Source organism: Elaeis guineensis, chromosome 6 (assembly GCF_000442705.2).
Source record: "Elaeis guineensis isolate ETL-2024a chromosome 6, EG11, whole genome shotgun sequence".
Classification (NCBI taxonomy): domain Eukaryota; kingdom Viridiplantae; phylum Streptophyta; class Magnoliopsida; order Arecales; family Arecaceae; genus Elaeis; species Elaeis guineensis.
Window position 1 is genome coordinate 33,067,106 of NC_025998.2, and position 21,000 is coordinate 33,088,105.

Here is a 21,000-nt window from a genome sequence, read left to right on the forward strand (position 1 = left end):
GCGAGCGCGGCGGTGCGGGAGCACGGCAGTGCGAGCGCGGTAGTGCGGGAGCGCGGGCAGTGCGGGAGTGCGGCAGTGCGGGTGTGGGCGCGCGGCATGGTGGGTGCGATGAGAGTTGTGCTGGTGGACACAGTGGCGAACAGACGGACGGCAGATGGATCTGAAAATTAAAGAAAAAAATATAATATTTGAAAATACTTCAAGAGGAAGAATTTATATTTTCTTTATCTGCTTGTGATCTTTCCATCTCATCCATCCATCTTTTAGTCCTTAGTATTTTCTTTAGTCCCACATCTGAAAACCATGTAAAACTCCTCCCTCCTAACACCTATAAAAAGGCTCTTGTACTCCCATTTGAGGATCCCAGAAATTCTTCTAGAGCCTTGCATAGAGGAAGAGAAAGGGACTACTCCATGAGCAGCTAGGCTAGCAATCTCGAAAATGGAGAAGAAATTTTGTAACGACACAGAGTGGGTTTATTGTTCTAAACTTTCTTGTATTTCTTTATATGTAATAAAGATTATACTTTTTATTTAAATCGTCATGAGTTCTTTATTTGCTCTCTTTCATATGCTTTTATTTATGCTTTCCTGTTAGATTAATATTAGGATCAACTTTTACTTTCTGGAGACGCACCGTGATCTATGAGTACGGGGCGTGCTGAGGAAAAAAGAGTTGTTTACTTAGTATTTTTCGGAGACGCATCGTGATCTACAGGTATGGGATGTGCTGAGGAAAAATAGATATTTTTTCTAAGATTAATCATATCTATTTAATTAAAAAAAAAAGATACAACTCTACTAGTGCAAAATTAATTCAAAACTCCCGAACTCTTTATTTTCTAATTACATCAATTTTAAGATAATTTATTTTCTAAATCAAAACAATACTTCTTTCTTTTATTTTGCAATCTCAACTTAGCCCAAAATCTCTGAGGATACGATCTCGACTCATCCTACCTACATAGTGAGTAGAGTTATTTTTGGTGCTATCAACGACTACGCATCACGCACGCATGCATATTTTCATGAATTCATGAAAATTATATTCTTCATATTTATATCCATATGAGATATTCTATCAGGATTGGACTATATATCCTATAGGATTCGTAGATTGGATCTATTTAAACATGATACTGTATCAACCAAGAGAAATTCCTTGTGCACCGCATGTGGTGCAATAACAGTGCACCGTCCCTTCCCATTGATCCATGCAGCCATGCTTTCCAACACCCATTAATGCACCTATTAAATATTTGCAGATCTATTTTTTTATTTGAAATTTTGAATGACAAAAATATCTTTTTATTTTAAAAAAATTAAATTAATTTTTAATGACAAAAATATCTCTCTATTTAAAAATTAAATTAATTTTTAATGATAAAAATGTTCTTGTCCCTTTATAAATTTCTATTTTTAGGAAGTCATAATATGTTTCAAGATATTATAAACAAGCCACAAGATGTCATAAACTGGTTATGGAATGTCATAATTTTTTTAAAACAGAGGAGCATTTTCATCATTCAAAATTTCAAACCAAAAAGTGAATCTGCAAGTATTTAAGAGCGCATTAATAGGCGTTGGAAAGCGTGGCTATGTAGACCAATCACGTAAGATGTTGCACTCCATGTTGGATTTTCTGTACCACCCACGGTGCACGAAGAATTTCTCATCAACCAAACTCCACCTGCCAAAATCCTGTGAGAATTAAGAAAAGACCTCAATAGATCTTCCTTTTCTGCTTATAGCCCAAAAGCTAGGAGCTAGGTTGGGCTTGGATAGATTATTGGAAAATGGAAGCTAGATGGGCTAGCAAATCCGATTTCTAAAGAATTTTCAGCTCAATCTTGTAGAAAAAATCCAAATAGATCCTTAATAGAAGTTATACGTTTGGATTTATATGGTTCTAATGAACCAACTTCATATTTTGAAAGATTAGCTAACCAATCATAAACTTGCATAACAACTTTAATAAATACTTTCCATCATCCATTTTTTAAGGAAGCAATCGTCTATCTTGTTTCCCACTTGCTTTCCTATTGTGATAAAGTGGATTCTCCTATGAATCATGAGTTCTTAGATTCACCAGGTCGGGATAAACGGAAGGCAGCCTAGGTGATACGTTATAGATTAACATGTAATATTCTAGGGAACCATGACTAACCTAGCAAACTAGGGGTAACCTTCTCATTTTTTCAATGAGTTGCTAAAGCAACCCTAATGCTACATTTTCCATTTATAATGATGATATATATCTAAAGTGAAGGAGTATCCAATTACCACTATATCTTTCCTATTTAGAATATGAATTGCTTTAACTTTTGTGCATGACTTTTTGTGAAGATGAAGACAACTATTTCAAGCTATCAACATATTCATTGGAAGGCTACTAAGCTGAATCTATATCAACATATCTTGAAAGTAGAATGATGAGGATGGCTACTAACTTAGCAGTGTATGGTCGTGACAAAATCTTTATCAACCATAAACATTTTCCTTATGCCTGGCAAGAAATGTTAAATTTGACAATGATTAGATTATTGTTACCTTATTTATTTGTTATTCTAAATTTTTTAATTCATAAATCATAATCTAGAATGCATCCCTTATAAATAAAACATCTTACACATCAAGGTAGTTTTATCCTATCAAGGTAGTTTTATCCTAATTGGACTATGTTTCAACCTTTAATTTATTAATCAACATCTTCTAAAAAATACATCAAAATAATTTTATTTTTACAAATACAAATATTATTTGCTAGTCAGGGTGCATGCATCAAACATGTCCTTTTAAGGAGAATGGATGAAATTCAATCTAAATAGCATGATAAAATATTGTTACTCTTTTGCAGATATTGTCACTGGATTTGTATCATTTTTGATAGTTAATACATATCCATTAAGTTTTAAGAAATATATTAGTATCCTGTAATTTAATGGAAGATATGTTATGCACTAAAGGCATCTCATTCCAGATGAATGCAATATATAGGGGATTGTACCAAGATATTTATATATAAGTGGTATCTCAATCTTATTTTTTTGGATAAATTTAAGAAGGAGAAACAAATCTCCTAAATTGTGGAAGGGTATGATTTTAGTTTGATTAAGTTTTCGTTTTCAATAAGGTCTTAAGATTTAGAAGCTGCTGTGTAGAGTACCTATCAAAGTCTGTCTTGTATGGCAGGGGCACTAGAGTGGAAATTAAGTTTCTAGCAAACTTAAACTGCATCCATTATGGAAATGATTATCATTTACTGCATAAAATTTTATATGGGAATTGAAACGGACGATATGACATATATTATTGTCATAACTACATGCACATTATATCTGACGAGAAAATGAACAATTAGTTAGAGAAAGAGCCTTTTCAATAGAAAGGTAAAACAAAAAAAAAAAAAAAAAAAAAGAATGATCATATTATAAAACATAATTCATAATTCCACTGTCATCAAACAAAATCCCATTGCCATTGATTTGACTAGCACTATTAGAAGATTTTAGTGAGAAATCTGTTCATGAAGTAAATAATCAAAATCTCACCATGGAGATAATTTATCTTGACATCTAAGAGCACCATGATCTCTCAAATCATTCATAAACATGCAATGTGATTAAAAAGATCAGCTTTTTGTTTTTCTCTAATCCAGTTATTAAAACAGCGTTGGCAGAGAACGACCAGCCATGGACTTCAAATTCGGTGTCAGGAATGCAAATTTCCGGCGTATACGGGGACATTCTAGTCCAAATGGGCCTGTGAGGGGGAGGACAAGCCCCCGGCCGTCGTCACCTCCTCCGTACGGTGTGGTCGGTGGGAGGAGAAAAAGGGTGGGGTAGTTCCTTTCCCCTTCCCATTCCGCCTCCAAAACCTAGGGTTTCGTACTCCCTCTGTACCGATCCGATCTGGAAGCTCTCCGACCCGAAATCGCACCTCCCAGGTCTCTTGAAGCGAGTCCGATCCCCAAATTGCATTCCTCGGATTTCAATTTTTTTTTTCCCCAGAAAGAATGCGATAATCAGTTTCTGTAGCTTGAATACGGATCGATTTCTTGTTTTTTTTCTTATGAATTGGAGATTGGTTTGTTCGGTTAGAAATATTGGTCTTTTCTGTGGATTTGATGCTGAGGGCTGTGTTTTGATGCTTTTTTCGTTGTCAAAATTTTATCTTTTTGATGTCGACATACAATAATACAGCTGGATCGCCTACCCTTGTTTTTATTTCTGCCATTCTTTTAACTTTTGATGGGAACGGTATGGGTAATATGTGTATATTTCTTCCAGTGGCTTTATGTTGCATATCTTAATGGTTTTGGACTGGAAATGGTGTTCAAGAATGGCTGTATTTGAGGGATTGCGCAACAAGATTTGACTTTGATTTGATGCTGTCGAATTATGCTGATATGATCTGGTTTTCTTTGATTGCAATGAATATTTTGTTTCTGGTTTTTGCTAAACATTCATCCTTTCCTTCGTAAATTTGGTGAACTATCCTGAACTTTAAAATGTGTTCAGATCTTCAAAGTTATGGAAATATTTAGTTTCCTGATGTTGGGATTTGCTTAATTAAGCTTCATTGCTTTCTGTTGTGTTTTAGAGCTGCTACAAATCTTGAAAAAAACACCATTTAGTTAATTTTGGTCCACCCCTTTGTGGATTGTAATTTTTTTTTTCTGTTTTCCTGATTGTGTGATGCCAATATATATTTGCTACTGGTATGATGTAGTTATCATGAAATTAATTTTTTCTCACCGTGCTGACAGTTAAGCTTTTGCAAAGATGGACAACCTCTGGCAATTAGGGAATGAGTTCCGAGGACAATCAATGGTCTCGGAGGACCACCAGTGGTCCATTATCACTTCGAAACTGGCTGAGCTGACAAGGTCAAAGGCTGAGCGGATGAACAACCTTGATTATACAAGGAACCCTGTTGAAACAAAACCATGGGACAAATTGGGCTTTCAAGAGGATAACAAATTTGAGAATCTCAATCCTAGTCTTATGAATCTGGATCTCAAGATGAATGAAGCTACAGTGAAGAGTTCCTTCCGTAATAGTGCTTATAACATGAACTTATTGTACCAGAAAAGCAACACTAACAGTGTCGACAGTTTCAAGATTAACACTGGGATCAACAAGTATGCTAGTAACACTAGTGGCAAAGAGGTCAACAACAATAACAGCCGCAACAGCAGCAATAATAGCAACAATAGCGGCAGCAGCAACAACAATAATGCTGCTGTTGACAAGCGATTCAAGACGTTACCTTCGACGGAAATGCTACCAAGGAATGAAATTCTTGGTGGTTATATCTTTGTGTGCAACAATGACACCATGCAGGAGGATCTCAAGCGACAGCTGTTTGGTATGTTCATCTTTCACCTGTAGCCAATTTGCTGATTTTGTGGAATGTTTTTTGATCTGCAGTAATTGGTAAATGGTACTTGAAGAAGAATTTGACTTGCAGTGTGTCTGTTGAAGTCTTATTCTCTTCACACAACAGATTTGACCTGAGCTAATGATTGGATGGAATTGTGAATTTACCAGAAATTTTATGATCATTTTACCCCTTTAATACTTTCTGGTAATTTGGCAAACCAAAAGGTATTAGTTTGCTATATATAAAATTTTCTACTAGGGTTTTCATCTTTTTTGTGTTAGCCTGAGGACTTCTGAATCTGGTTCATGCTATTGGTGGCTACTTAGATATTTCACAGTTCATATACAGCTAGTTGTCAGACTCTAGTTATGGATATTATTTCATTTCACCAGGTTTGTTTTAATCAAGCCTGTCAGGTGGCTGGGATTGCTTGCATTTGGATGATGTCAGCCATTTTTTGGAGAACTTGGGTTCAGTTTTAGGTTAAATCAACATTTTAACGTACAAAAGAACAAACTGTTTCCACGATTGTGTAATTCCTGTTTCAGCATCCTGCTTCTGATGTACCAAAAAGAAATTTGGAACATTTTTGTCTGGTGGAGATTTTGATCCCTGGGAAATGGTAAATTGTAAATGAACAATATTTTGTCACTCTCTAGATAACTGCATATTGAGCTCCAAGGAATACATAATTTTGTTACTAATATCAAGAATATTGTGTCATGCTGTTGCCTTTACTTGCATATTGTTGTTGACAAAAAATATTATTTTCTATCAGTGAAACGGTCCTAGTATATATATTGCTTTCATGCATCTTCCTTTCTTCTCTCTTCCTTCTATCTTTTTCACATCTCTGATTGGTAGACATATTATAATTTCCATTACAATAATATCCTAAAAAATTTAGCCACATATCCAAAACTTCAGACTTCGGAGTCATGGGGTGTTCAAGTGCTTCATCAGAAGGCATAGATATCAATATTTAGTTAATATTATTTCAGAGATTTGTACCCTATTATTCTAGTCTGAGGAAACTGCGAAGTCCTCCTGTAGTTAGTCATGATTGATGCTTTCTTTTGGTCAAAGTGTGAATAACCTGTGGATAGAATGTTGGTTATTGATAGGGTGACTTCCATTGTAGTACATCTAAGTTAATTGTAGCTACACATGTCCTATCATTTGTGGCATCCTATATGGATTTTGGATAGTATTGCCCTTGTACCAACTATTTGGACATCATCTTCTCCTTAGGATTGTATTTCTTACATTTGATTGCAGTTGTTATTGTTGTTAGCAGCTCGATATGTGATCTATTATGTTCCTGTTTGCTCGTTTCTCTTGTAGTTCACTTTTGCTACCTTTCACCAAGTTGTGTGATCAGTTTCATGAATTTTACTACTAGTTATCTGCTTCATGGTACAGATTTTTCACCTGCTGCTAATTTTCATTTGCAGGCTTGCCTCCAAGGTACCGTGATTCTGTCCGGGCAATTACTCCAGGGTTACCTCTTTTCCTGTATAATTATACAACTCATCAACTTCATGGGATATTTGAGGTTTGTATATTTGTCTAATATTTTCATTTTTCACATTAGATTTTGATGTGATTATGTGTGTTTTTATGTGGATATTAGGCATATTTTAGCTGTGACAGGAACTGAAAACTTCATGGGTGAAACCTTTTTTCTAAACAAAGTAAAAGAAAAATTAGAGACTAGTATAGAACCTTCTTTGCCTGAAATTTGCCAATTTCTTTAGAAAATCAGTTAAATCTTAGATACAACAGTATGGTGCTTTTTTTTTTTTAAGATATGATTTCTATTTCTGGTTCAAATTTTATGGAGGACTGGAAAGTTGAGGTGGAGCCATGGAGGCACTTAAATCTTAGTGTTTATTGTGAGGTTTGGGATGAGTAAATCGTAGCTTGACATATGGGATTGGAGATATTTGTGGTTTTATTTTCCTTCCAATTTCATATGTAACATTTCTCTTTTGAGGGTATTTTACCAGTTGAAATTTAAATACTTATGCTTGTAAGTTTCACAATTGTGCTTACACTTCAGAGCATCATGGCATCAAAAGTGCTTCATGCTTACCACCTGTGACAACTTATACCATATGCTTGCCTTGCCCCTAGTGGGCAATCATTATGTTGTCTTGTCAGAATCTAAAAATACTTGAGTGAGTGCATAATGCTAAGGTTATTAACAGCTTATCTTGCCCTCTTCACTTAACCTAGTTCATTTCTTGCAGGCTGCTAGTTTTGGGGGTTCAAACATTGATCCAACAGCTTGGGAAGACAAGAAGTGTAAAGGAGAGTCTAGGTTTCCTGCTCAGGTGAAGGACATAAGACTTGAAAAGTTACATTTTGTAACCATTTCTTCATTTCTTTTCTATACTGAATGTTCTTATTGGGTGATATAGGTGAGGATCCGTGTTAGAAAGATCTGCAAGCCTTTAGAAGAAGATGCTTTTAGGCCAGTTTTGCATCATTATGATGGTCCGAAGTTTCGTCTTGAACTCTCCATGGCAGAGGTAATATGTGTTTCCATATCTTTTTTAAGATCACACCTGATACATCAATGTTTTGCTTAAAACAACGATATTACTCATTCTTTTCATCTGTCTTTTGTACATAAATAACAAGAAACAATTGCCTTTATGCTGTTTCTTTATGCATGGATCTCTAGACAATCAGCTTAAATAGCTGATCCTCTCGCCAAGTTTATTCTGATTATATTCCTAGCTATATATCAATGTAAATTAGTTTAGATTAAAAGTCATAATTTATTTTGTTGAAATTATAGTTACTTGTATAAATGCTTATCTAATGTTGCTGTAATATGCATTTGATTTTTAAATTTGAAACTCCTTTTCATACGTTCTGGCAACTATTCTCCAGTCTTAAACGTTTTGAGGATCTTTCATTAAAGGGAAAATAATCTGATTTTCTTTGGGTTCAAGTTGCTTTACACAGTTGTGCAGCATTGCTGATCTTCAAAGTTTCTTATAAACTGGTTGACATCTTGCTGCCATTTAACCACACAACACCTTGAAGTTGTATATCTGTTTTCTTTGCCTCCTTTATGCAGTTTAGGCACCATCCTTAACTAACCCACTATCTAATTTTTTAAGCTTGCTTTTAAATTAATGCATGGAAATCCTGTTCTTCGTCCCATTTAAGATCTTACAGAGCCGCCCCTTTGGAAGAACTATTTCATTATTAATACTTGCCAGACCTTTTCTATGCCAACACCTTTGTCCCCTCAAAATCTGAAGGAATTCAAAAGAATGAAAGCATAATGTTGTGATATAGTTCCCATTTCATCCAACTTGCATGCTGTTCTATGTATTTCTCTTAAGCTTGTCATCCAAGTTTCTAAGGGATAAACGCTCACCGACAGAAGTTTGCATATTGGCCTTTTTATTTCTTTTTCTTTGGCTACATTTTGCTTATCTGTTCAAATATTAATTCATCAAATATCGGTTAATGCTTGCAGTTTTGCATGGAAAAATTTTGATATCAAGTGAACTAAGTTTAAATGTGACACTGCTTTTTTATTTTTAAAAATAATTATGTGTTTTGTGATAGTAACGTGGCTTGGCTGGTCGACTTGCCTTTGATTTCTTTCTTGTATTCAAGCCAATCCATCATTATTGTGTTTATTTCTTTCTTTCTATTTCATCATTCTTGTATGTTCGCTGAATTCACTTTTAGCAAACCAACCAAGTCCTTTAGATTCTTATGAAATTGGTCAAGTATTTTTATGGGTTTTATGATTTATGTTCTCTGTGTGCTTTGGATATGTTTGTGGAGCCTTTCTTGCCTTTCAAAATTATTTTGTGATGTACTTGTTTTTTCTTAAAAAAAAAAAACTCCGGAGACTGACTTTCCATTTTTATGTATATAGACTTTGTCGCTACTGGACTTGTGTGAGAAAGAAGGCATCTGAGACCATATAACGGCAGAAGATCTGTTTGAGGCTTCTGGAGATGTAGCAGATGTATGCGTATACATGTTTTTGGGTGTAGGTCAGCTTTGCCTTTCTTCTAGGTTTTCAGTGAAATGCAAGCTTGAAAGGTCTGCTACTTAGGTTGTATTTCCAAGCAGAAGGATCTGGTGCTTTGAAGGCCACGAAGGTAAGAGCCAGTCCGTCCAGTTTCCGATACCTTGGAAATGCATGTGTTGCATATGTAAGCAGGATTCCAGAGTGAAAGAAATAGAACCTTGTAATCTGTATGTCATGATACTCCAAAATAACGCTAGTTTATGGGACCTTTGTTGCCAGTGCTGGTCGTTTAGTGTGTACGTCTTCCTTTTTGAACGTATGGTATTTCTGGATGCAACCGCTGCAGATATGTTGTGTCATTTTTTTTGGTTTTCTTCTTGAGCTCTCCCTCCTGGAAATTGTTTGGGTGGTTCTTTCTGGGGTGGGGCCGGAAATGTTTTCTCGCAGCAGCTTAAAATGACTAATGCACCAGGAAGGAGAAATTATTGGGTGAACAATTCTACCTCATGTATCTTGGATCATTCAATAACAAATCAGTGTATTTGATTGAAAATTTGAAATGAAAAAAGTTACACTGTTAATTATGATTAGCTAGTTGACAAATGTTACTGTTTTGAATGGGAAAAAGTTTATTTTTTCGGTGGTGTACTGGTTTGTTATTGAATGATTCAAGATATTCATGGTCGAACTATTCTAACCAATAATCTCTAAGATAAGATGGTGGCTGATGCATGCTTAGTTCTGAATAAAAATGTAAAACAAGTGGCCGTCATCGCTAACGTGAAAGTTGTATATTTCCGGTGCAACGTTATGCTGGAGCCTTCATTTGGAGGCAAATTTTGGCGACATCATGTTATAATCTCTTACAGTGAAGCTTGTGTTATTCTGAAGTGGAATTACAGGTCCACCGTATGCATCCTGCAATCATCGATTGATTCAGCTGACAGGTTTCAGATTACCATTCGGGTCTATTCTTTGATGGATAAATGTTATTAAAAAATTAATCGAGTTTTTCTATTGGCCCAGTTATCATGATCTTCTACGGTGATCTTGTTATGGGTAAGGGTGTGCATTGGATCAGCTTGAGATTAATTTTTAAATCAAATTGATTTGAATTGGTTTTTTAAAATCAAATCGAATCGAAAAAAATTTGTCTGGTTCAGTTAATGGGTTATGAATTATTTGGCTTATGTCAAATTGGCAGTCTATGGGTTAGTCTAAATCGATTGTTATCTTCTTCTTCTTCTTCTTTTTGTTACCTATGCTAAATGAGCAGCTTATGAGATGGGTTAAATGGATAATTATGGGATGGGCTAAATGGGCAAAATATGGAAGCAATGAATTGTTAGGAGAAGGGTGGAATATATTAAATAGGCAAAATATGAAGAATGAATTGTTAGGACTAGGGCGGAATATATGGGAACTAGTAACGGTTCATGTATATATAGAGAGGTAGATTTGGATAAGATTGATCGACTTGGGTTAGATCCGATTAAATCAAAACTGGATAATAGAGTTTTACATCAACAATCCAAGTCGTTGGATGTGATCTACTACCTCAAAACTATTTCCATACAAAAAATCATATGATTTAAAAATTCCTATCCAATGTATCAAGTGATCAAAAAGAAATATATCTAATTCAGTTTTATTTAGACTGTCCAATTTTTAACTACTTGATGCATATGTCAGGAATCTCCAAATTATATAATTTTTTGTGTGCGAGTAGTTTTGAGATAATAGATCATATTTAATAGTTTGAATCATTGATATAAGATCCTTATTATAGAGTTTTGATCTGATCGGATCTAAGTTCAAATTTGATCGACCTGATTCTAGTCTGACTCTCTCTCTCTCTTTATATATATATATATATATATATATATATATATATATTGTATATAATAGAATTTGAAAAAAACCTCTCCAATTGGGATCAAAATTAACTGTCTAGGCCAGTTTTGCGGTTTGATTGGTTTGCTTGCACTTAATGAATAAAGAGAAAGTCTTGTGCATCTTGAAGTTATGTCATTTTTCCATTAATTAAATATTTTTTCTAAATATCTCTAGATTTAACATTATATTACATTATTGTTATTATATTATATAATAGTATGATATGATACAATATTATATAATATATTATAATATATTGTATATATTATTATATTATATTATATGTATTATATGCATTCTATAATATTTGTAATATAATATATTATATTAAATAAAGTGTATTGTTGCCGTCGAGCTGGCCAGGCCGTTGTGCTGGAATCAAGAAACAATGACGATCATAGGATAGTTGATCGAGACCCTCAAAGCTAGGCACTGTTATCGGATCCTCGATCGATCCCTTAGGCTAGTTTTGCAAAACTACTAAAGATAAGAAAGTCCTTTCGCTGGAGGGTTTTCCGACGGTGGACTCTCCAATGCCAAATCAGTCTCCCATGGAAGCAAACAAAAAATGTTTGAGCAATGGATGGAAAAGAGAGGTGGTGTCGAGTATGAAATATGAAAGGCCAGTAATGGAGAATGGAGGGTGGAGAATGGAGAATGGAGGATGGAGGGTGGAGAATGAGGACTCGTAATATTATGGAGGAGCTGGATTCCAATGCATATATAGTCCATCTCCAGGAGAGGGCATGCAGGGGAGGTCTCCATCTCTTACCTGGAGGGTTTCAGAGAAAAAAGTTTTATAGATGAAGGCAGATACTGTTGCCTTCGGGGATGTGCGCCGTCTATTAGAGAATAACAGCTTTGGAGATGTGCTCGGGCCATCAAGAAATAATGGCATGCACGTCCTGAGGTTGTTGAGATCGCGAATCTTGCTTAATAGAGCGAGTGGAGCAAGTAGCTAGGCTGCTTGTCATTTTGCAGACAGAAGGCTCTGGAACTCCTCCAGCACAGTTGTAAAAGATCAGATGGTAGAGACTAGGCAATCGCTCCATCGCCCTCTACTAAGGACATGCATCGGGCCATCACTTGATCATTAGTGCCATAGTGGACGGTCCACTTTAGGGTGTATTACTTGCCCCCCACTTCCAAGATCAAGACATTCTTTTTGGCTCAAGTGAAGGAAGTAAAGAGAACTTCTACGCTTGCTATGGCATTGACGATCAGAATGGATGCTAAAGCTTTGTGTCTTGCCTCTCCTGAGGCCAATGCGAACAAGGATTTTTTGTGTGAGGCCATGCCGAGGCATATCCTTTGACTGCTGCTAGCTCAATTTTGGTGCTTCGACTGGAAAACCAGATGAGAGAAGAAGTCTCAACATCATATGCCACCTGGGCTGTGCCTCGAAGGGCAACAACTTGGGTCGATGATTAGACAGCACATTTATGGGAGACGTGCTGTATATATGGGAGACATGCACTTGCCTCTATTTTTTGAGAGGGCATCATGGCATGCAGGCTTACCAACGTGATGATTGGACACTTCGATAGTGGCAATCCAAATGGCAATTTGGTGTTCAACAGGATGTTGACATGTGTAGGCCAATCAAACCATTCATTCAAATCATCAATCCAATTTGCTTCATCGAGCGGTACTATAAATGACACAAGAGGTGTACACACTGCCTATCTTGCCTTCCACTCACTAAAGCAGAGCTAATCTTGCTAGCGAGAGGAGCGCCATCGTAGTTGTTGTGGTCTTCTTCCTTGGTCTAGGATTCGTGGTGGGTCTATCATCCTTTTCCTCTCAAGTCTTTCTTCTTGTCAGTCCTTCTCTTCTCTTTCATCTTCTATAGCTTCTCACTTAGATAAACCCATAGGATAGGAACCCATTGATTGGGGGTCTCCTATTCAAGCTTTTGAGAGTTCTACCACGGATACACTTGGGGTTTATCAAAGTCCAGATACTGTCAAGTCCATCTTGGAGGAAGATGACCTCGAACGAATCTGGAGGGAGTATGAGACACTTGATGGTATAGTCCTTGAAGCACCTAACCTCTCCGACAGGATGACTTCTTCACAAGAGAATAGGATACCCTTGTATGATACAGCTTTGAAGGTTGATATAAGGCTCCCAATTTTTGAAGTTCTCATCGAACTGCTGAGGTGGTATCGCTTTGTCCTGCCCAACTCGCCCCCAATGCCTAGCGGATGATAGTTGCATTCTTCTGCTTTCTTCTACTTCATGGCGAGGATATTCTGAGCATTCTTACATGTGAAGGTGCATCCTTAGAGCAAAGGTTGGTGGTATGCTTCTCACAGGAAAGGTATCGTCAATTTTTTTTCTGATTCTTCCTCTAACGTCAATCTATTGCTACCAGGGAGTCGAGTTGGTCTAGGCCACTGAGATAGAGTTGGAAAAAGAATGGCAATTGTAGGACAGCTAGTCGAGACCTTCAAAGCTGGGCACTGGCATCGGATCCTTGATCGATCCCTTGGATCAGTCTGACAAAACCACCAAAGACTGGGAAGTTCTTTTGCTAGAGGTTTCTCTGGCGGTAGACCCTTTAATGCTTAGGTCAGTCTCTATGGAAATAAATAGAAGAGTTTTGAGGGAGAGATGGTGTCGAGTATGAAGCATGGAAGGCAAGTAATGGAGAATAGAGTGTAGAAGATGGAGAATGGAGAATGGAGGGTGGAGAATCAAGAACTCAGAACTCTATGGAGGAGCCCAATTCTAATGCGTATGAAGTATGTCTCTGAGAAAGGGCATGCAAGATAGGCCTTCACCTCTTATTTGGAGGATCCCAAGAAAAAATATTTGATAGATCAAGGTAGGTATCTATCACTTTGGGGATGTGCACCATCAACTGGAGAATAATGGCTTTGGAAACATGCTCTAGCCACTAGGGAATAATGGCACACATGTCCTATCTTTGTTGAGATTGCCGATCTCACTTAGTGGAGGGAGTGGCTGGGCCGCTTGTCATCTTATAGGCAGAAGTTTCTAGAACTCTAACATAGTCGTAAAAGACTAGATGGCAAAGGCCGGGCAATTAGTCCATCGCCCTCCACCAAGGACATGCATTAGGCCATCATTGGATCATCAACACCATGGTGGATGGTCCACTTTAGGGTGTATCAGGCATTATAAGTATTACGAAAGAGACTCATCCATCAAGACCAATCCTCCATTAAAGTGCACCCAAGATAACATGGTGAGGTTCCACTAAGTGTGGACCCAAGACCACCAATTCGGCCAACCATGCAGGTGAAGCCTGTACTTGACATCTATGACTAACAACTTCAATTTAGAGGAAGTATAAGAGATTCCTCCTTCAATAAAAATTCAAAATATCGCTTAACGATCTACAGAGCTAGACCTAACAAATCTATAGATTCTGGCTAATAGTCTACGGACTCAACCTCTATACAACATAAGTATGAAGGAGACCCTTAGATAAGCAAGCAAGCACAATCAACTTGAGAGAAGGGCAAGCCCTAGGAGAGGAGAAAGGAGAACTCTCTCCACTCTTCCGACTTTTACTCTTTTTTTTCTCTACTATTCTCAAAGCTTCGGCTAACTTAAGCATCGAAGGATTCCTCGTCGAAACACTCCTAGTAAGTATGAATTTTTTTTGTAGGTACTCCTTGACATTACAGATCTCAAGTAGTGTCCAGCTCTAGCCACATAATCACCTTTCTGAAGCCTTGCAGCAACAGATTGGCACTAGAGGAAGAGTCTATCCATTTTAAGAGAAAAAAAAATATGATGCAAATGAGAGCGCAAAATTCTGCCACCTCCTATCAGCAATCCGGCTGTCACAACTAGGGCAGTATTGCCCATGGATCTGTTGCAGTACAACCTCCTACCATAATAGATCCACCACCGCTCAACATCCTGATCCACCCAATCCAAATGCTGATTGGTGCTGTGCAGTAATTACGGCAAGTGATGAAGCAACAACAACAGCATGTGGAGTTGAATCCCTAGGTGGTTTCCTCCGATCTCAATTGGGGATCTCATTCCTAGAGTCCGAGATCCACTCCTTGGCAATATTCCCATCGCTCTGCTATTACAGCTCATTCCTCCTACCATCGAAGCTTGGGGGAGGAGGCACACTCGAGAAGCTCTTCCTCCATTGATGATTTGGTCCCAGCCTATTTTCTTAGGTTCGAAGGATCTTAGTGAGAGAAGAAACTTGAAACGAGAGTTTAAGACATCAAATGCTGCCTTGATGATGTCCAGAATGAGCCTCATTAAAGCAATGATGACCTCAGCTTCAACTCTCAACCATCATTCTTTCAAACCATTCTGAATAAGCCAATTCCAAATCGGTTCAAGGTACCCAGCTGGAGCCTATGACGGCTCCACAGTGTTGGGAAATGTGTCCCAAAAAGCCAATCGTCAAGCTGTTGACGGTTGAGCAACCAAGTATTGTAATTGATTTGTTAATAAATAAAATATATTTGATATTTTCATCATAAGCTTTCATCTTCTAATGAACTCCGTTGTTATGATGAAGTCCTTAGGACTATTTAAGTTCGATAAAGAGAGGATTTATCAATTAGTCCTTAAAACTGTTCACGATCAAATGATAAGCTGTTAATAAGGACGACAGCTTCTATCAAGCATAGGTCGCTGTAGGCCATATGGGTTGGTTGTCCTCTTAACCAAGGAGTGTGGAGACACTGGTATGGCATGCAGGTAAGATGTAAGGGTACATCATCATTGAACGTGACCAACTCCAAAGCATTCTGCTGTCGAGAATGTCTCTGATGGGATATAGGTATAAGTGTCCCTTAGACTTGAGATCGCCTCAGTGACTTGCAAGCAACTCACTGTGCTTTGGTACTGGACTAACTGAATTTCTAATTCAGAGACGAAAGGCTTCTGGGCACAGTCAAGTACTTGCGAAGTCAGAGTGTGATCGAGATGGGATTGACCACTCCAAGAGTTGGAGAAGAATGAGTCGCTATATTTTAATTTAGCAAAATCTTAACCAGGGTAATCCATTAGATGGATTTGATATTTTGAAATACAATGTGGACAACCTGATCAGAGTTGACAGTTAAACTCTGGGGTGTCCTATGATCATTTTGGTCAAGGGGATGAATTATATGAAAACTATATCTGCATGGGTTCTAAAGATGTTGTTCTACACATTCGACCTATCCAGTCGTCGGGTACCATTGCTAGATGGTCACTTCGATTGGTACAGAAATTTATTTCTATGCTATCGGTTTAGGTTCGGACCTATGAGGTCACACACATTATAGTTCATGATCTGATCGGATGGTTGATCAATGATTAAGAATCATTCTAGGATTAAATGATCAATACGATTGATATTTAACCCAGTGCAAGTGTTGTAGGAGGATCGATTAGCAATTCGATTGCTAATTGGCTTAATTTGATTAAGCCAATGGGCTGAGATTAAGTCTAATTAAATATGATTTAATTAGATTTAATTTGGGCTTGATTGGATCAAGTCCAATTAGTTTATTGGATAAGCCAAGTGCAAGAAAAAACTAGTCCTAGTTCAACTAGGACTTGGGTCAATCTAATTTTTAATTTGATTAAAAAATTAAATCAGATTTAAATCTAATTTAATCTGATTAAATTAGGTTCTTAATTGGGTTAAGACCTATTTTAATTAGGTTGATCTAATTTTAGTTTGATTTGGTTTGAGAAACCAAATTAAAACAAGTCATGAGATAGAATCCTAGTAAGACTAGGATTCCACCTTGCGCCACATAAGCCTTCCCCACGCCCTCTCTCTTATTCAACGCCAATCTCCACTTATTTTGTGTGACAAAAGCCCTCTCCCAGGTCTCTCCCACGTTCATAAAAGGTCTCCTCTCTTCTTTCTTACATGGAAGGTGGTTTGGATCAAATCAAAAAGGAATAAGTTTGGATTTTGAATTCTATGAGATAGAGTTTTAGAAATCTAAAACTCTTTCAATTTTGCACCGAATTTATCCAAAATTTTTTTAAAAATTTTTGTGGCTTTCAGGGTACACATTGTGCACCCTTTGCTGGTGATCCATGCACGAAAATATGGAGGAGGTGCTCAAGAGTTGGGCGCCCCTTAACTTGCCATGTTTGGATAAGCCTTGACTAGGTATTTGACCTAGATAAAGACTCTATCATATCTCTCTATATAAGATGAGTTTGTTTATGAAATTTTTGAAGAAGACAGAGATTTGAGAGACCTTTGAGCCATCCAAAAATCAGAGAGAAATACTTTTGGGTCATGGAGATATAAAAGACACAAGTTAGGATGTCTAGAGAGAGAAACGAGAAGAAGAAGTGGGTCTTCTTCTAGGGTTATTTGTTTTCATATCTTTCCTCCCTCCATCTTGAGTTTCCTGAGAGCGTCTCAGATCTGAAACTCCTCATTTTACTTTCCATCTTTGGAAGAGTCCAAATCAAGAAGAAGGAGACACCTGATCAACCATCAAAGAAGGATCAGCGCAGTCTAGCATACTGTGCTGATTTCCTGAAGCAGGACTTCTGATCAAGATTCGTGGGCTCATGTGGATGACTCCTAGAGGCCGGATGCGTGTGTGGCTTGCAACATCATCCTCAAGCCTGGATAAGAGAGGTTAGAATGTCTAACTTGCAAGGTAATAGATCTAATCTATTGTTTAATACATACATTAGATGTAGTATAGAAACATGTTGATATGATCAACATGTAGTTCATGCTATATTTATATATTTTAATTTCTGATTTAATGCTATGTAATAATCATGTAATAGGATCTTAGATCTAGGGATTCTCTGATTTTAGAAAATAAATTTTGATTTATTTTAGTCTTCCGCTGTATGATCTTGAAAAAGTTTCAAGATCTAACCCTGAAACCCTAGATCTGGTTCCTACAATTGGTATCAGAGCCTAGATTCTTTATTACATGATTATTTATACATGCTTAGATTATTTCTTAGATTAGATCTAATTTATAATCTGATTATTAAATCTGAAATTAAAATTTTAGATCAATCACAAACTGCAAGGTTGTCCTGCTGTAAAGTTTTTCCCTTACAGTGCAAAGGTTGTCCTAGTTTGTGTATATCTATCTTTAATCATAAATTTATTAGATATGATCTAGATTAAATTTATGATTTATTAGATTTAAAAGATGTTTAAATCTAAAATAAAATCTCTTTGTTAATAATTTTTGTGCAAAAAAATTATTTAAAGTTGAAATTGTTTCAATTACATGAACCTGTTTAGATTAGATCTAAAGTAGTTTCATGTTTATTTTACTTGTATCTTGATTATGAATCAAACATGCATATGGTTGGTAGAATCATATTATAAAATTATTTTACAAATATGAAAATTATTTTTTGAAAAGCCGAACCCAACCCTCAGCCCAAAACTTAATTAAGAATTAAGAAGTTGTTTGATTAGGTTCTAGGATTGTGAATTGAAGAACCTAAGACACAAATCATAACACATTGGGTTAATGGGTTAGTGGGAATTAGGTCCATTAATTGGGTTAGACCTATGGTTAGATTAAAGATGGACTTAATTAGAGAATTGACTAAATCTAATCAATTATTGTCTTAGATTAGGTCAAGGATTCTCTAGATCAATTACAATAGTTGTAGTTGGTCAAGTCCATGTCTTTAACGAGAACCAAATGGACTTGATTCTTGGCTAAGCGGTCTAGCACGAACTGTTAGGTTGATCTAATTGAAACTAATTAAATCAGTTGGTGTCTAAGATAAACCAGACCGGTGGTTTTTAATTAAGAGCCCGCTTACCTGGCTATTTCTGATGGTGTCTAAGGCAAGCTTTGGCAGACCCTCCCACTGATCGAACTTACCTGGCCTCTTGGTGAAATTATATTTTGATCGGATCACTTGACTATTCGAGCTGACCCATGTCGGCTAGGTAAATCAGTGTGACTGATTTAGGTGCTCCTAGACCAGCCCTTTTAATGGTCTCCCTTAAGCTGACTTGGTGAAGCCAGTGGGAGGATCATGATAAGCTGGTTCATCTGACCTCATCCTTTATATTATTTAAATCTTCTAAAATTATTAGGTCCTTAAAATGATAAAGTTATGGAGATAACTGAGTCATAGCCTCCCATTAAGGTATTTGATAATGAGTCCATTAACTCAATAATCATTGCAGACCCAAAGGCCTGGTGCTTGTTGACTAATGAAATTATCACTCGTCATATGACGACTTGGAAGTGTCTCTCTAATGGTGGTTAGGTGAGCCAACCAAAGTTGGGCTTAATCATTCATTGGTTAGATACACCAAGTATGATCATGTTAATGGTTGGACCTAATTGGATCCTTACAGTGGAGGCCAAAGCCTACTGATTAGGTTTCTGGGGCAAAATTAAAATTACTATAAATTATTTAGAGAAACAATTGGTTATGAACCTACCCTTAGATGTACATGGGTTGGCCAACCAAAGTTGGGCTTATGTGTAGTCTAAGTGGATTCTAGTACCCACTAAGGAATTAGGGTAATTCCTCGAATTGGAGGTAGAGGCTACCAATTCGAATAAAATAGTGAGAAAAATTTTTTGATTAAAGTCCAAATTTTTAGGTTTAATGAATCAATTACTAATTAGGTTATGGTTCTCCTTTGTGCAAATATGGCCACTTTCCTATCGCTCCGATCATTGTTGGACAATGATAAGTTGGTGGGACCCAACTTCGGTAGCTAGTACCGAAAGTTGAAGATAGTCCTGGAGCATGAACGGATCCTATATGTGATAATGGATCCTGCACCTAAGGAGCCAGCTGTCAATGCACGTGGAACAGTCAGAGACACTCACCTGAAGTGGCTCAGTGACCGGACCACGGTGCGCTGTATCATGCTGGCAGCCATGAGCGACGAGTTCAGTCACAGATTCGAGACGGCTCAGCCAAAAGACATGCTTCAAGTGTTGGAGGATGCCTTTGGCACACCCGATGACGTAGAGAGGCACAAGACTAGTTGTGCCATCTTTAACGCCAAAATGCGGGATGGTGCCTCTGTCACTGATCATGTATTGTACATGATCGAGCTGATGGAACGATTGAGCAAGCTCAGCTTTCCCTTGCATGAGCAGCTTGGAAAAGATGCAATACTGAACTCACTGCCCAAGTCTTATCTCCCATTCCTCACTCATTATAGAATGACAAAGCCTGAAGAGAACTACCACGGGTTACTGGGGTTGCTTTAGAACTTTGAGAAGGATCACCAACTTTACAAGGAGTCGGTGAACTCAGTGGAAGGTTCATCTTCTGGTTCTCGACCCTTTGAGAAAGGAAAGAAGAACAAGAAGAAGAAAGTGAAGAAGGTGCAAGTTCAGGCTGGGACATCAGTGCAGAGCCGACCAAAAAGTTCAAGCCTGATAAGAGTTTATTCTACTGACAAGCACCCTAGATTAGATAGTATCTACTTATGGCACTGTAGGCTAGGTCATATAAACAAGAACAGAATAAACAGGTTGATTCAAGAGAGAATCCTCGAAGTCAGTGATTGTGAATCACTTCCAACCTGTGAGTCCTGTCTTCTTGGTAAAATGACCAAGTCACCTTTTACTGAAAAAAGTGAGAGAGCTACTGAGCTCTTGGGCCTAGTACATACTGATGTATGCGAGCCCATGAGCACAGGTGCTAGAGGTGGATATTTCTACTTCATAACTTTCACGGATGACCTATCCAGATATGGATATGTCTATCTGATGAAACATAAGT

The 21,000-nt window shown here is 37.3% G+C and overlaps 1 protein-coding gene across 1 annotated transcript; it reads left to right on the forward strand.

Annotated features, from left to right (window-relative positions):
- The first annotated feature begins 3,728 nt into the window (after nt 1-3,728).
- On the forward strand, nt 3,729-9,754 carry LOC105034731 (uncharacterized). Its single transcript, XM_010909990.4, has 6 exons — nt 3,729-3,945; nt 4,768-5,369; nt 6,839-6,939; nt 7,637-7,720; nt 7,808-7,918; nt 9,295-9,754. The coding sequence occupies exons 2-6, from the start codon at nt 4,784-4,786 to the stop codon at nt 9,334-9,336; spliced, it is 924 nt and encodes a 307-aa protein (XP_010908292.2). The 5' UTR covers nt 3,729-3,945; nt 4,768-4,783; the 3' UTR covers nt 9,337-9,754.
- The last annotated feature ends 11,246 nt before the right edge of the window (nt 9,755-21,000 follow it).

Coding starts and splice junctions, on each gene's coding strand:
- LOC105034731 (XM_010909990.4), top strand. CDS start 4,784: ATGGACAACCTCTGGCAATTAGGGAATGAGTTCCGAGGACAATCAATG. Junction 5,370..6,838: donor TCTCAAGCGACAGCTGTTTG/GTATGTTCATCT, acceptor TTTCATTTGCAG/GCTTGCCTCCAAGGTACCGT. Junction 7,721..7,807: donor AGTCTAGGTTTCCTGCTCAG/GTGAAGGACATA, acceptor TGGGTGATATAG/GTGAGGATCCGTGTTAGAAA.